General features: G+C 47.9%; 1 protein-coding gene across 2 annotated transcripts; it reads right to left on the bottom strand.

Annotated features, from left to right (window-relative positions):
• Positions 1 to 2,297: 2,297 nt before the first annotated feature.
• On the bottom strand, positions 2,298 to 13,396 carry REG4 (regenerating islet-derived family, member 4). 2 transcript variants are annotated; one of them, XM_005879077.2, is made up of 6 exons: positions 13,035 to 13,396; positions 9,750 to 9,907; positions 6,402 to 6,499; positions 4,528 to 4,665; positions 2,596 to 2,698; positions 2,298 to 2,472 (listed from the first exon to the last, which is right to left on the bottom strand). In XM_005879077.2, the coding sequence occupies exons 2-6, from the start codon at positions 9,805 to 9,807 to the stop codon at positions 2,405 to 2,407; spliced, it is 465 nt and encodes a 154-aa protein (XP_005879139.1). In that variant the 5' UTR covers positions 9,808 to 9,907; positions 13,035 to 13,396; the 3' UTR covers positions 2,298 to 2,404. The 2 variants fall into 2 exon arrangements, with proteins under 2 accessions (XP_005879139.1, XP_014405591.1); XM_014550105.1 differs by lacking the exons at positions 9,750 to 9,907; positions 13,035 to 13,396 and adding an exon at positions 6,898 to 7,137.
• Positions 13,397 to 16,873: the final 3,477 nt, after the last annotated feature.

Here is a 16,873-nt window from a genome sequence, read left to right as displayed (position 1 = left end):
AGCTTCAAGATTAGGTCATCACACTACCATCATCATGCCTGCAGGTGAAGTGCAATAGTCTGGCTTGTGGCTCAGAGCAGAGGCAGAATAAATGTCCTCTTGTTGTGTTTGGTTACAGGCAGGAGGATCTAGACTAGAGGAAAAGTCAGGTAATAATCCTACAGAGTAAACAGGGTCAGAAAAATGAACCGGAGATCTTCGGTGCACAGGATGGCGCTCAACCAACTGAGCCCCGCCAGCCAGGGCTCTGAGCTTGTTTTTAATTATAAAAGGAAGCTAGACTTTGCCGAATGCTTAAAACAAAGCCAACTGAGATAACCATGTGAGCGTTTTCCTTCATGCTATTAATATGACATAGTACACGGATTGGTGGATTTTCTTGTGTTGAATCCTGCATTCCTGGGATAACCACATTTGGTTTTAATTAGCAGTGCTCTCATGACTAGTGAGGTTGAATATCTACTCATGTGCTTATTGGCTATTCATGTGTATTTTTTGGTGAAGTGTCTGTCCACTTCTTTTGCCCATTTAAAAAATAATCAAGTTGCCTTCTGAGTGAATTGCAAGTCCTTTCTCAGATCTGTGCTGTACAAATATTTTTCTCCCATTTCATGACACGTCTTTTAGCTTTTCAACAGTATATTTTAAGAGCAAACGCTTTTAATGTTGACGATAATTTATGATTTTTTTTCTTCTGTGGTTTTGGCTTTTTGTGTCCTAAGACATCTAACCCAAGATCACAAAGATTTTCATCTGTGTGATTTCTGGCTTAATCTTTATGCCCTCAGCTTACTCTCCTTTGCCTTCATCCATGCAGTGACTATGATGCCTTCACATGGAGTAAGTCTGATGGAAACGTGTGCTAGATTTTTGAATTAGAGCTTGGCACGCACCTCCCTCACCATCCTGTCGGTATTGCCTCCCGTGGGCTCCCGCACGGGCCAGCAGACACATGCACAGAGTTCCCTGGAGCCCAGGTTTCTCCTGTGCTGCTGTCCTCCTACCCCTCAGTGGAGGGTGTCAGCTTGTGTCACGGTCGTAAGCAGCTATTATGGCAGCTCGTGTGACTCTCAGAGAGGACAGCTGCATTTGTTAAGCACGTATGTCAGGCCCCATTCCAAACTCTACCTGTTTCCACCAATTTAGCCCTTAGATTCCCGAGAAAAAAGACAGGGTCTCAGAGATGTCAGGCTCCACCTCCTACAGCCAGTTGGAGGTAGTCAGAGAGGCCTAATTCCAAAGCCTTTTGCTCTTTCCAGTATAACAAACTGCCTTAGGCGGTGGCTGGAGTTTTATGCCCGTGAGCACACCTTGGGGAAACAGTATCTACCTGGTTGCTTTCTTTTTGGCATCAGGTGCCTCTCCAGTCTCGGTTCAGACACTTGAGTCTAAAGTCCTGCTGTGGGGCCTCAGGACAGAGCTCCCCAAAGGATGGCCCCTGGCCCCCAGGCGGAGAACACCTCACCTGCTCTCAGCCAGCAGGGCCACAGGAGGGCCGTGAGCAGGTGCACTGCCCCAAGTACACAGCTAAGGGGGCAGCCCGCTCTGGTCCTGCGGCCCATGGGCTGTGCCTTCCCAGAGGGGCATGCCTCCTACACAGGAACCATATCTCTGCAGCAGAGGCCTTTGTGGGAAGCAGACTACACCCCTGGGCTCCAGGGAGCTACCTGCGATACACCTGAGCGAAGTTAACCATCCCATTCCCTCCTTCTGGCCATAGTGATTGGTTAAGAGGGAGCATGTGACTCGAGATTCTTGGCCAAAGAGGCTGTAATTTGGAGGCTTTTGTTTGAGGGCTGTGGCTCTCTTTCCTGACAAGGTGAGGGTCGGAGCTGCTGTAGCCAACCATGCAACTAGATGGGGTGGAATAATAAAAGTTTATTCTCAGCAAAACAAGGTCAAAGGGTACGGAGAGAAAGCCCCATCCTGGGGGCTTTGTGGAGCCCTTGGTCAAGCGATGCCTGAAGCCCAGATCTGCCTGTGGACGGTGGAGTGACATAACCAATACTTTTTCTTTTTTGCTTGAGACAGTCCGGCTGTCAGTTGTGACCCAAAGCTCACTAGCGGTTCCTCCCGTCTTCAAACCTGTCTCCCTGGTGGCCAGACACCCAGCTCTTTCATCAGGAGGGATGTGCACCCCTAGTCTGCACGAGACACGTGGAGGTGGGGAGGAGGAAAGACGAGTGTAATGGACAGCGATTGTGGGGTGAGCATTTAGAGCTAGAAGCCGTTGTTGTATCGATGTTGAGGGCTCTGCCTCTAACCCGATAAAAGCAGTGCAATAAGAACCTCACCAGCTTGGTTACCACGTTTACTTCCTGAGGCAATGATTGGACATAGACACCGTGGCAGGGCAAGAAGGGGGGAGGGGTTTGGGCCGGGGTGAGGGACCCCGATTCCTGCTCTACGGCCGGTACTTGCAGAGGAAGTGCTGGCGCTTGTCGCATTCCTTGTTGTTCCAAGTTAGAAAGTCTGTAAGAGAATGAACAGCCATGTCAATTCGTGCGGCTCCGTGCTGAGCTGAGCAGCATTTTCTGGCTGCTTTGCTTGGAACCAGAGTTAAGGGGGAGGGGAGGGCGAAGCCTTAGAACTCACTGTGGGCGTTCATCTCAGCACAGTGCTTGTTTCCAGCCATGGACCTGCCGGACCAGGTTTTGAATAAATACGAGGTCCCGTCGATCCACCGCCACTGCTGCCTCTGCGGGTGACAGGAGACAGAGGGCATGCAGAGGTCACCCCACCTCTCACAGCCCAGGTGCAGCCCTCGGGCCCCGCTAAAATGCAGTTGTTGTTTCTTGTTTTTAGTTTTAAATATATTTGTATTGATTTCAGAGAGGAAGGGAGAAGGAGAGAGAGGTATAAAACATCAATGATGAGAGAGAATCATTCATCGGCTGCCTCCTGCACGTCCCCCACTGGGGATCGAGCCTGCAACCCAGGCATGTGCCCTTGACCAGAATCAAACCAGTGACCTCCTGGTTCATAGGTCAACACTCAACCACTGAGCCACCTGGCTGGGTGAAAAATGCAGTTTTTATTTTAAAACGTGGGAAAGCACAGGAATGTGTGAAAAAGGAAACATTGAAAGTCTTTCTGTAAACATTACTCATCTCTTAGTAATTCATTTCTGGTGTAAACATTTTTATCTATCACAATATGCCTGTGAACTAAAAAACAGGGTGATCTTTAAAATATATACCCAACTCTGTATCTTGCTTCCGAAACATTTTTTAATGGTAAGTCTGTACCATAATTTACCTGAATAATTCCCCTAATGATTGAAGTTTATATTGTTTTCAATTTACAATTATTACAAATAATACTGCTATAACTTTGTTCATAAAGCTGTCTCTATACTTAAAATTATTTTCTTGGAATAGAATCCCAGAAATAGAATGAATGGCCAAAGGGCATGAATCGTTTGAGGGGATTGATATTCATGGCCAACTCCTGTCCAAAATGATTCATTTGGAGGAATTTACATCCCCATCCAGTGGGCAATTAGGCATATCCTTTAAAATATTGAAAAAAATATTATTGATTAAGACAAAACAAAAGTTTGATAGAACAATAAGCCAAGTTATGTCCCTTTATTATGCATTTTTTTGATAACTAGAGACATCACATACTTTCTAGAACGTTCATTCGCCACTTCCTTTCTTTAGTCACAAATGTATAAAAATGAATGACAAAACCTACCTGGTGGAAATAGATGTAAATATTTTACCTCTGGATGAGAGCTCTGGTTGGTAGCAGTGTGAATACATAAAAATGGAAAATGGATTGTAAAGAATATGTGTAACGTTGGTGGGAAAGTTTTATCAAGGAACTGTCTGGGTGTTCGCTCCCGTGTTCCTTACGTTTGTCTGGGTTGACTATAGACGCCCCACGAAGAACCTGCTCACGGCAGATCCCACAGAGACCTCCACCCGAAGACCTCACAGGCCGCTCCTTACAATGAGGTGTTGACGGAGAGGAAAATGAGGGTCTAGTGCAAAAGGTTAAGGAATCATCAAAAACATAAGAGCATCGGCTCTAGACAGTAGCTCAGTTGGCTAGAGCACTGTTCTGGTACGCCAAGGGGGTCAGTACCATCTCCGGTCAGGGAATGTGCAAGACACAACCAATGAATGCACAGATAAGTGGAACAACAAATCTCTCTCTCCTCAATAAAATTTAAAAAACGTAATGGCATCTAGGAGAAAGCTTAGCTAAAAGTTTCCAACTTTAAGCCAAGATCCAATGGAGATTTAATTAAGCGGGGTGCCATACCAGGTGTGTGTATGTGTGTGTGTGTGTGTTTGCACATTTTTTTTTTTTGAAAAGCTGGTAATTTTGCGTTCTAAGATTGGGGAGGACTTTACTTGGAACTGGACCCTGACCTGGAGGCTTTGGCCCCTCTCAGTTGGAGGCACGTGTAAGCTCTACTCTGTGTGCCCCCTGCCAGGGGGCCTGGCGGTCAGTTCCAGAGAGGGGCTAGCTCTCTGGCTTTCACACGGGGCCTCTGTGGGCCACGTCCGAGCTTACCTTCTGCGGGTCGTGCAGGCCAATCCACACGGGCAGGTTCCTTTGGTAGCCACCTATGTACCCAGAGATGGCTTTGGCTTCCTGGAGGTTCTGTATAGACGCCAGGTGGGCTCCGTTCCCAAAGGACTGACACTCGAGCTGTGGGCAAGGAGAAGTCGCGGTGATGCCTCGAGGTTTAAAAGCACGGCCCTCGCCTGTGCCATGCAGTGGGGACTCTCACAACCCCACCGCCTCTGGAAGTCGTCATCTAAACCCCACAGAAGGCGTCCTGGCCTTCCTGTCACCGAGGGAGGGAACAAGTGCGGGTCTCAGAGGACGAGGCAGCTCCAGGCAGGGGCCCGGGCTGTAGGGTCCGTGGAAGTGCCTGGGGTCCTGGTCTTGCCTCTCATTAGTGCATGTGACCTGGACAAGTCACTGCACCTCTCTGAGCTCACTTAGTTTCATTATCTGGAAACAGAGAAAATGATTACCGCGACCCAGGGAGTTGTCAGGAGGACACGTTTGTCATAATTATGTTTTATAATACTACCTCCCAAACAAATCTAAGAAACCACTGATGATAAAATGTGCTGTTCTCCAACCTGAAACTTACTGTCCAATGAAACAAAGCAAACACTTTATACGCATTTTATCGATAGACGAGATATACACTTTATTTTACGCTTCTGGGGGTTTGTGTTACGGGATCTGCCTACGGGATAGAACTTTAATGTAATAAAAACATGGATTGGCTGTGGTTGCTACTCCAGTGCTTGCCTTTAGGCTCTTGCTTGGGATGAGGTGTGGTCCCTGTGTAATGATAACTCAGTCCTCACACTCGCCACCCACTCTACAGCTCCTAACTGCTTTTTTACTGGGAGTTGCACTTGACTTTCAAATGTGTGAGGCATGGAGGCCAGATTACCAGTCCAACATGTAGTGGGTGCACCAGGCACAGAACTTCCTGGGGCAGAGAGGAAACGGGCTGGGAGTGTTTAAGCGATATTTTCCCTCCGAGCTCACACAGCTGGTGGTGGCGAAGCTGGAACAGGACTCAGACCTCCCTCCGCCTCTGCAGCCGAGATGGGCTCTCCCTGTCATTCTCCGCGTCTGTCCCCTGGATGGCTTCCAGAAGCCTCGGGCACTAAGATTGGCCATCAGCACTGGCAGGGAGCCAAGAACAGCAGGGACCACGGCGTCCAGAGCCTCCTCTGGCCTCTGGTGCTAACTGCCAAGGCTCGGTCTCGATCCTGTGGACTCGTTTTTTTGCCTTGAAAACCTGAACTGAGTATCTACCATGTGCCACCGGCTTTTGGCAACTTGCTTTAATAAGTCCCCCTGACAGCCCCCGGGGGTCAACGCGTTACCTCCATTTTATAGCAAGAAAACTGGTAAAGTGAGGTGATGTGAATGAACTGATGTTAAACAAGGGGTTTGAACTGAGCTGATGTATTTGTCAGACCGTGAGGACCACTAAGCTCTCCATCCTCTGCCTCACGGTCTGTCAGGGTCTGAGGCCTGAGCTCCAGGCCTGGCCACACCCCGGCTCTTCCTGGCAGCTCTCCTACTGCAATGCAATTGCTCTTTCTGTAACTTCTCAGCTTCTCTTCCTCCTCTGACTCACACAGTTCTGTCTCTCTTACTGACAGTGAACTCTCGGAGGGCAGGGGCTGTGTCCTGTTCATTCTCACATCTTCGCAGCCCACTGAGGTTCTGGGCAGAGAGCGCCCGCTCCATCAATGCTTGAAACATGGGCTGAGTTGAGCACACAGCCCTCTTCTCTCCATGTCACCAGCCAGGTGACTTCTCGGGATGCCCAGCAAGGACCCTTGATTCGGAGTCAAAGGAGGTCTGGAGCCCAGGGTGGCCCCCGGCTTTGGACAAGCATGTCTTACCTCAGCGTCGGACCAATTCCTCAGCTTCCGGAAGTATCCGTAGCAATAGGACTTGTGGTAAAACCACCCGGTAGCACAGCTGGGCCTCATGAGGATGTCTGCACGCAAGCACAAGGCACTGACAAGTTCTGAGGGCAAAAGCCATCCATTTCCCCTCGATCCCGTTACAGACCTGGTGTCCCTGGAATGGAAGGGAGGCTCGGACCCTCCAAGGCTGCGAATACTCTAGACCAGCGGTTCTCAACCTGTGGGTCGCAACCCCTTTGGCGGTCGAACGACCCTTTCACAGGGGTCGCCTAAGACCATCCTGCATATCAGATATTTACATTACGATTCATAACAGTAGCAACATTACAGTTATGAAGTAGCAACGAAAATAATTTTATGGTTGGGTCACAACATGAGGAGCTGTATTTAAAGGGCCAGAAGGTTGAGAACCACTGCTCTAGACTGTGAATCCTCCCAGCCTTTCCCCAAGGGGACGACGGCCTCTTACCGGGATGGCTGTGCACTGGGGAAAAGGACAAATCGGATCCTTGGAGGATTACTGGACGCTGACTCTGAACCGACACTAATTCCAGGAGAACCAAAGTGTCGCTGTGCTCCACCAGCCAGCGGAGGGGCGATGGAGTCAGGTGACCAGTGGAGTTTGGCTCAGGTCCCTCTCACCCTGGGCCCCGTGGGTCCCCACCCCATCTGATGGCTAATTCCCATCAACAAATGCATCGGGTGGAACCCCCACATTGGTACTGAGATCCAATAGCTATATGTTGAGGCACCCCAGGAGAGAGCGAGGGCTCGCATTGGTAGCTTCAGGCATGACAAGGAGGGAGTGGCTTTTTGTCCAGGAAGACATAGGACAGGCTAGTGGCAGCTGGGCTGAAAACTGAGATGAGCTGGGCTGTGAGACAGTAGCCCGGAGAGAGGCCACGTTAGGCAAAGGGGGTGGGTGAGCAGAGGAGTGGAGGCAGGAATGGGCAAGGAAGGGTAGGGTGTCCATCAAGCAGGCGTGGGAGAAAGGGGAGAGAGGAGGATTGGGCCCAGGAGCCAAGGAAGCGTGGCCCAGTGCGGCAAACTCTCCCTGTTGGGCGATTGGTCAATGGGCTGCGTCCCTGAACCGTTCAGATTGCCTTCTTCAATCACCAGACCTTCCGAGAGGGAGATGTCCATCCCCACTGTACAGATAAAACCTCAAAGAGGTGAAGTGGCCTGTTGACGTCACTCAGATGGAGATGAGGTGGGACCTGGGCTAGGGCGAGTGTTCCTAGCAGCCCCGGCCCCCAGCCCCACCTCTCCTGGTGCCAGAGCTCCTGGTCACCACGTGCGTGGCGAGAGCCTTCAGCCGCTGGCGTGTCGCCTGGATGCAACAGCCTGTTTACTCCACCGCTGCGAGCTGTGGCCTCGGGAGCTCTCTGTGACCTCTCTTAGCTTTAGCGTAGTGTTTGCACAATGACTGACAATATGTACCTTTCTCATTAGATTGTTGGGAGGATTCAAGGAGATGCTGCATGGACAGCGATTAGCATAGAGCTGGTATGTAGTAATTATTCAGTAAATAGTAGCTACTTAAGTAATTGCAGCTATTAAAATCAATCATGTTATCATCATAACCAGTGTCATCCTTTTGAAAATGGTCACTGGATGGAAGTCTTTCATTGTCCACCGGTCATGCTTCTTTTTTGTCTCCCTACTTGTTGAGTGAATTGTTTCAGGTGAAAGGCAGCTGAGGGCCGGGACAAAGAAATCACTGCTGAGGCCACAGGGTGATGCTCTTGACCAGGGGTCCTCAAACTACGGCCCGCGGCAAATACAAATATTGTATTTGTTCCCGTTTTGTTTTTTTACTTCAAAATAAGATATGTGCAGTGTGCATAGGAATTTGTTCATAGTTTTTTTTTAAACTATAGTCCGGCCCTCCAACGGTCTGAGGGACAGTGAACTGGCCCCCTGTTTAAAAAGTTTGAGGACCCCTGCTCTTGACCATCAAGTCTCCCTGAGAGAGAAAATGCCCTTCTCATTCCCACACTCCCCTTAAATGCAAGCTTAGACTCCTTCCACAAGCCATAATGCAAAGAATAACAGGATGTGTTGTGAGAACCCCCTTCCCCTAAGACAGTAGAATCAGGAGAAAGTTTTTGTACGGCTGGGAGGGAGAGCTGTAAAAAAGGAATGGATGGGCCGGGGGTGAGTGTTCTGCCTTTACCTTCTCTAAGGAAGGAACCAGAGAGGTTCAGTGAACCCTCGAGTGGGGGCTTGTTTCTCACGTTCCAGCATAGAGTGTGGGCAAATTTCAAGCTGCCTCAGGGAAGCCAGAGCCAGAGCAACAGGAACTACTGGTTAGTTGGTTAGAAATGGCATGGGAGGCGGCTCTGCAGCAGGGACCTCTGAGTCTTACACATCCTGGCACAGTTCAGCGGTGTCTGAGTGCCCCGGGTCCTGAGCAGCCATGGGTGGTTGGGACAGCTGGTGGCTGGACCACAGACATCAGCCATGGCCACCAACATGATGCCAAAGAGCCTTGCTTCTCTCTGTGTTTCCTTCCAATCCCCGCTCCAGTCAAAGTTGTCCCCTCTGGGTGAAGAGCCGGGTTGTATACAAGAGGCCCTTTTCTCAACAGAAGTGGGTGGGGGGCATGGTTTCCTCACTTACCCCCCCCCCCACATACAATGCCCAGCAGGGCCATAGGGAATGGCGGGAGCACCCAGGACTGAGCCAGAGCACCCCCTAACCTTACTGAGAGACCTCAGGCATGTCTCTACCCCTCTTGGGACCGCATTTTCCTCATCAATAGAACAATGGAGCCTACATTGCAGTTCCTTTCATTTCAGATATTTGTTGAGACTTATCTTTAGCTCACTCTTCCCGTTTTCTGCACTGGTGGATTCTAGGGTACTACCCTCCGCTTTGTTGACATGTTACTTTATACTTGATGCTCGGTTGTTACCCGTGTAGGATCCATCTTTCCAACCCAAACTCCCCATCTGGTCAAGTAGGAAAGCAAGGCATAAACGTTGGCAGTTCTGAGTATAGCCCTCATTTACTGATAGCGAGGTATCAGGTGTTTTAAACACATATCTCTACCCTTCACAAACTTGCAAAATAATTGTTATAATCTACATGTCGTTGATGAGTTGACTATGGCTCACAATCGTACAAGGTTGGAATTCTTGATTCTAAATTCCTGGCATTTATTTTTATTTACCACATCACCTTGTCTTTCGTTTTTGCCTTTAGCATCTATTTCCTGAAGTGCCTAAATATTTTGGGGGCAAATGGATCTGGCTGTGCCGTGTGAGTGCCACGAACCCTGGCCGTGGGCTCTGTTCCAGCCGAGGGCCCGATACTCACCGCCCAGGGCGCCGGTGCCAGCCACCAGCAGGAGCAGCCACACGCTCTTGGAGGCCATCCTCCTCTTCCCTGGGGGCAGACAAGCTTCGGAACCGTTTACCGAAAGGATCTCAGAGCCCTGGCCAGTGTTCCCTGGAAGCTCCTGGGTTCACCTAGATCTGCAATTTGAACACATGTGCGCTGGTGAGACGAAGCCAGGAACTCAGGTGCCAAATCACATATGGAGAACAAAAATATTTTTCTGGCTAAACCAAGGTTATACACCAAAGACCATCTTCAACTAAATGTTTAGGAGGGTGGGAACATTGAACGTATGAAGTGTTGTTCACATCTGCAAGGTCTCTGGGCCAGTGCCAGGGACCTCACTGTACTGGGCTGAACGGTTTAAAAGTCCATGCGGAGGCATTAGGTATTTTGTGGAGAGCCTGCCCCTGCTATTCTCAGGGGCACCGCCAGAGGGTGTCGCAGGCAAGATTTCTCACAGACCAGGAAGTAATGGGCTTGCTGTAGACCAGTCAATCAAATCAAAGCAGTGAATTGCTTGGTGCTAAATTTCAAAGCGAATATATGCTCTTAACACCCACATTTTACAGTTGAGGGAACCGGAGGCTGATGCGTCTAAAGTCATTTGCTCATTGTCACACAGCTACAACCAGATTTTCTGACTCGAGCGCAACCTTTTTACACTTAGGCGGTGCCCCTTTTTAAAATAAAATAAAAGTTTGTTATCTTGTCCCACCATCAAACAGTATATGCTCAGTGAAAAACTAGAAAGTGAGAAGTAAATCCCATCTCCCAGAGATAAACAATTTAGGGACTAGCTTATAGACCTCTTTCCATATACATCTCTCTGTGTGAGAGATTTTACATAAATTTTACAAAACATGGTTTTGTTTCTTAGAAACAAATTTATGGTAATAAATCTTTTCCACTCATGTAATTTTTATGCAGCTTCGATTCTTTCTTTGGTATAAATTCACATACACAGGGTTCTAGCTGCACGGAACGTGGGCATTGCTGCATTGATACCCTTGGCTCAGATGCCCTCCATTTGGGCTGCATTGTACATTCCACTAACTGCACCCTCAATGAATGCCCAATTTGTCTATTGCGTTCTTGCTAATGTTGGTATATTAGAGAAACACCTCATTGTTTTTGTTAGCATTTAAAATATGCTAATGAAGTGGAACATCTCTTCATATAGGGATTAGCTTTTAAAGTTTCTTTTTTAAAGGTTTGGTTTATAGCTTTTCTATTTGATTGTTTATCTTTTTTTTTCTCGGGAATTTGTGAAGCCTTTTTTTGAATAGTTATTGCCTTTTGATATGCTAATGAAGTGGAACATCTCTTCATATAGGGATGAGCTTATAAGTTTCTTTTGTAAAGGTTTGGTTTATAGCTTTGCTATTTGATTGTTTATCTTTTTTTCTCGGGAATTTGTGAAACCTTTTTTTGAATAGTTATTGCCTTTTATATATTACTCAGAATATTTCCCATTTTGTATAGTCTCTTGTTTATCTTGTTTGCCGTACTGAAAATTTCAAAAATCGTCATATCTCTCGTCTCCTTTCTATCTTTGGAATTGATATCAGAAAAACTGGCCATCACCATCCACATACATACCCATGTTCTCCTCTATTTTCATCCATCTGGCATTTATTTTAGTGTAAGCATGGGAATGGGCCCAAGATTTCCCCCCAAGTAATTATGAAAATGGGCAATTCATTGACTTCTCAGTTAAGCATGCATTAGGATCCAAAAATCAGGACACGTGTTCTAGCTCTCAAATAATACATTGCTTAAGGGGAACAACAGAACATGACTTTGAAATGGAACCTTTCCTGGAAAATCAAAAGATTAGCTCCATATTACACTCCACATGGACACCTGGATACAGTTAATAAAGAGGAAACAAAAGGATGAAGAGTGTGGGGCTGTGATGACCACCCTCCCTCCTTTATTTTTATTTTATTTTTTTAAATATATTTATTATTGATTCCAGAGAGGAAGGGAGAGGGAAAGAGATAGAAACATCAATGATGAGAGAGAATCACTGATTGGCTGCCTCCTGCATGCACCCCCCCCCCCACCCCCTGGGGATCGAGTCTGCAACCTGGGCATGTGCCCTTGACTGGACTCGAACCTGGGACCCTTCAGTTCGCAGGCCAACACTCTATCCACTGAGCCAAACCAGCTAGGGCCACCCCCCTCCTGTAAATCACTGTATTAGCCCTGCACTCTTTTGACAAACTTCCTTCCCAAGTGATGGAGGTATTCTCATGTCCCGAAATCCCCCTGAAACACAAATAGCAAGAACTCCTCTGTTAAGCCAACTGTCTGGGGGGAGGGACACACAGCATCTTTCTGAATAATCTACAAATGAATGTTAACAAACCGACATTCATGGAATTCTTACATCTCATCTAATTCAACTCTCATAACTAGGCTGTACTGCAGGTATCATTAGCTTATTTTGCATACGAGGACACTGACATTCATTAGGATTAACTTTCTTGCCTAGCCGGTGTGGCTCAGTGGTTGAGTGTCAACCTAGGAACCAAGAGGTCACCGATTCCATTCCTGGTCAGGGCACATGCCTGGGTTTCAAGCTTGATCCCTAGAGGGGGGCATGCAGGAAGGAGGCGTCAACCTAGGAACCAAGAGGTCACCGATTCCATTCCCGGTCAGGGCACATGCCTGGGTTTCGAGCTTGATCCCTAGAGGGGGGCATGCAGGAAGGAGGGAAACGATCGATGATGTTTCTCTCTAATCAATATTTCTATCTCTCTATCCCTCTCCTTTCCTCTCTCTAAAAATCAATAAAAACACATTTTTAAAAAAGTAACTTTCCTGCCCTGACTGGGTGGCTCAGTTGGTTGCAGCATCATCCAAACAGTTCTGGGTTCAATTCCTGGTTGAGGCACCTACCTAGGTTGTGGGTCCAATTCCTGGTTGGGCCAGGTATGGGAGGCAACTGATCAATGTTTCTCTCACATCGATGTTTCTCTCTCCCCACGCCTCTAAAAAATCAATAAACATATCCTTGGGTGAAGATTAAAAAAACAAAAGATTAACTTTCTTAAAGTTCCACAGCTGCTAGATTGCAGAGCCATGATTTAACCCTGCACTATTTGAGGCCAAAGCCAATGCTCTTACTAATGGGGGAAGAAAGAAAATAAGTCATTCATATATCAAACAAAACAGCAAGAAGCATGCCCAACACCATTAGAGCTGTAACTTATCGTTTCTGCCCAGTGAATAGCTGGCGGAGAGCAGGAGGGTTACCTGGTTGGCATGCAAGGCTCTGAGGACCGCCTTCTTCAGCTTTCTGAGAGACCCCGGGCAGTTTCTGCAGCTCTTATATCTTCTTCCCTCAGGAATTATATGACTGTTGTTTTAATCATAGAGCAATAACATTGTTTACAAATAATAACCCATCCATGAAAGTCTTATCTGCAGCCGGAGCGCACGGTCTGAGGGATGGCTTGACAAAGGCTGTAAGCTGTGTTTTCAGCAAACAGAAGGGAAACCTCTCCCTGTTTGCACACAGAATCTGTTCTTTACAGCCCACGTTCTCTCAACTGGCAAAATCCTGTCATCGGTGATAGCCCATCTTCCTCTCCTGTACTTACTTTTTCTTTGGTCTCTCTTTTCATCCCTTTGCTGTATTTCCCCTTCTTTTCTGTAAAGATGCCCCACTTCAACTCTGGGGACTCGTGATGTTTGTAGCCTCACAGAAAGGATTTGCCATCGGGGCAGGATATAGGCTATGTCCCCACGTGGTGAGCTTGAGGAGGACGTGCAGGCTTTCTCTCTGAAGCGCCAACCCCGCCCCTCTGCCATTCTGACGATGCTCTGAAGAAATATCACCAGGGTTGCTTCCCGTGGGTCCTGGTTCAGGTCCTCATTCGGTTGCCCACTCACCGTGTACCACTGGGCATGCTCCCCAACCTCTCTGAAGGCTCAGTTTCCTCACTAACTGTGTGTGGTTGGTATTACCGGATGAGTTATATTTTTTACACTTCCTGTTAAACACAAGCCCCTTCCCCTTTGGGCAGCTGAATGGGCATTGCCATTGCTTCATTGCACAGTAGAGAACAGTGACATGAACTCCCAGGCTTTTCAGTTCAAAGCACCGGTCCAGGTGTAAGAGAGGAAAGCTTTGACAAAACATGTGATTAGGTAAATCTTCCCCTGTCCTCCCCCTCGCTCTGCTAGCTCCACGCCATTAGATAAAGATTTTTAGGCTTGAGATGGAGAGGAAAGAGGAGATTAGACAGAAGTAGATGCTCCTAAGACTTTAAGAGTTCTTTCCCTGACTCCCCACTAGTTAGCGCCAGAGGTGGGCCTTGATTGAACCCACATAAAAGTGTGGGATGCAAGACCAAGGTCACTGGAGAGACATCTGAATTGAAAAGGCCCACTGACTACTGAGTAGAATTATTAAAGTATCTTCTACATGTAGACACACCATACATGAAATTTAGAAAAAGAGAATCCTAAAACCACAAACCAGCAAAAAGAATCGGAATGGCACTGCATAGGGGAAATAAAAATGGAACTCAGAAAACCTTAAATTATCTTTCTTTGGGGGGAGAGGGATGTTTGTTGGGAGTTTCTTGATTACTGATTTGATTTTGTTCGTAGTATTTTCCTATAAGCCTTTATTATTTCTGTGGTGTGCATCTAGTTTAACACATCTTTGAAATAAGCTAACTACCCTCAAAAGAGCACATAACCTTTAAAAAATAGATGGTTTTATTGATTTCAGAGGGAGGAAGGAAGAGGGAGAGATAGACACATAATGATGAGAGAAAATCATTGATCGGCTGCCTCCTGCATGTCCCCACTGGGGATCAAGCCACAACTCGGGCATGTGCCCTGACCAGGAATCAAACCGTGACCTCCTGGTTCATAGGTCGATGCTCAATCACCGAGCCATGCCGGCTGGGCGTATTGTTATTATTGAGAAAACAGTCACCTTTGGGAGAGAGAAGTGGTTTATTTCCTCCCTTGGCAGAATCATGCTCTACGCCCAGGTGAAGCACCTTACCTTCCTCCACTTGGTGATGCTACTCGGCTCCTGGGAAAGACACCTGCGAGTGCAAACACTTAACTGATGCGTCTCCACAGGCGGCGATACCTGTCTGGGAAGAGGAGGGCGGTTCAAAAGGCGGACAACAGAGTGAATTTTCTGATGGAAAATCAAATATGAGCCCTTGAGATGGTTCCACAAACATTCAGTGAGAGAGAGAGAGAGAGAGAGAGAGAGAGAGAGAGAAGAACCAAGGACCCAGGTGGGGCCACTTGGCCCAGGATAGCAAAGCAAGACTCAGCTGTAGCACCTGCTCCTCTCAGGAGTGGAGACTGAAGCTGGAATGTCCGGATCAGCAACTAGGTCCTGTGCCTATGAGACCCCTGCCACTCCCTTCCTCCCAAGACAGGCGACCTTACCTGGAACAATCCTTTCTTCCCTTTTGCTAATAACTTTCTTGTCCAATTTCCTATAAAAACCTTCCACGTTACACAATTCCTCGTGTCACCGATGGAGTGATTCTTGCCCCCTTTCAGGGTAGAAATCAAGAGAGCAGCCCAACCAACGTGACTCAGTGGTTGAGCGTTGACCTGTGAACCAGGAGGTCACGGTTCGATTCCCGGTCAGGGCACATGCCCGGGTTGTGGGCTCCATTCCCAGTGTGGGGCTTGAGGGAGGCAGCCAATCAATGACTCTCTCTCCTCATTGATGTTTCTCTCTCCCTCTCTCTCTAAAATAAATTAAAAATATATTTTTAAAAAAGAAATGACGAGAGCAGTCCACACAGATTCAAAAGGGAAGAGGCTTACTAAAAACTGGGTGAGAGATAGAGAGAGAGGGAGGCTTTCAGGGTAGAAATCAAGAGAGCAGCCCAACCAACGTGACTCAGTGGTTGAGCGTTGACCTGTGAACCAGGAGGTCACGGTTCGATTCCCGGTCAGGGCACATGCCCGGGTTGTGGGCTCCATTCCCAGTGTGGGGCGTTCGGGAGGCAACCAATCAATGACTCTCTCCTCATTGATCTTTCTCTCTCCCTCTCTCTCTAAAATAAAAAAATATATATATATTTTTAAAAAAAGAAATGACGAGAGCAGTCCACACAGATTCAAAAGGGAAGAGGCTTACTAAAAACTGGGTGAGAGATAGAGAGAGAGGGAGGGAGCTTGCTGCCTGGGGAGCCACACCGACAGAGAAGGGCTCCGGGCTGCTGCTGGGGTTAGAGCCTGTTTCTTCACGCAGGCGCAGACCAATCCCTGCTCTCAGGTTCCCACGGGGCTGGTGCTCCCTAGCGCTGCACGTGGCTGGTGGCTACCAGTTGATAGGACAGAGCAAGGAGATGCGAGCCGGCATTTTTGTAGAAACAGGTACATGTGAAACAAAAGAGAGTTTGTTCCTATTCTCGAGGGAGCCTAGAGACAGAGGACCATGTTGAAGAAGTGAATGTGGAGAACTCGAAGGAATTGGGGGGCGTTAGGGGAGGGGAGATGTAGCACTTGGATTTCAGTTCAATTTCATTAGCTCGCCAAGCTGACGCCCAGGCTATACTTCACTAAGAGTCTTTGTCGCATCTGCAGGAGGCTTTCTGACTCGGGCTTCCTGACGGAAGCTTGGGCGACTGTCCCTTCGCCTTCCTCTCCAGACGACCGGGAGCTGCATTTGAGTCCAGTCCTGGAGCTTCTCACAGCTCCGTCCTTTGAGGTCAAGGACAAGTCGCCTCCAGCGTCGGTGTGGCAGCGAGTCACTTAGTCCTCCTTTTAACCAATGAGCAGTTCCTACTTTCCTGCTGGTGCCTGTGGGAAGGTTTTCGAAGGCTCAGTTATTTTTTTATATTAGATTGGCATGAAAAAAGCGCCTCAGCCAGGCGGGGGCCTGGGGTGTGCATCACCTAATGGAACGGACAGCGCGAAAAAGATGAGAGAAAAGTGCTTCAGGAGAACGTGGGAAGTGGAGTCTGGTAGAGGGACCCGGGGAAAGTCTAAAGGGACTGCATAATGAAAGGGTGAGCCTTGAACTTTTAGAAACGTCTAAACCCTAAGAAAACAGCATGAACTACTCGTTGTTTAAGCAAACACTATGGAAGAATTCCTCC

The sequence above is a fragment of the Myotis brandtii genome, unplaced genomic scaffold, assembly GCF_000412655.1.
Source record: "Myotis brandtii unplaced genomic scaffold, ASM41265v1 scaffold582, whole genome shotgun sequence".
NCBI classification, from domain to species: Eukaryota; Metazoa; Chordata; class Mammalia; order Chiroptera; family Vespertilionidae; genus Myotis; species Myotis brandtii.
This window is presented reverse-complemented; position numbering and strand designations above follow the sequence as displayed.

Bases quoted from the DNA above. Each gene is read 5' to 3' on its own strand.
- REG4 (XM_005879077.2), bottom strand. From the start codon at position 9,807: ATGGCCTCCAAGAGCGTGTGGCTGCTCCTGCTGGTGGCTGGCACCGGC. The intron at 4,666-6,401 runs GTAAGACATGCT...CCTTGCCCACAG, and splicing joins GGAATTGGTCCGACGCTGAG to CTCGAGTGTCAGTCCTTTGG. The intron at 2,473-2,595 runs GTGAGTTCTAAG...ATTCTCTTACAG, and splicing joins TGCTGAGATGAACGCCCACA to ACTTTCTAACTTGGAACAAC.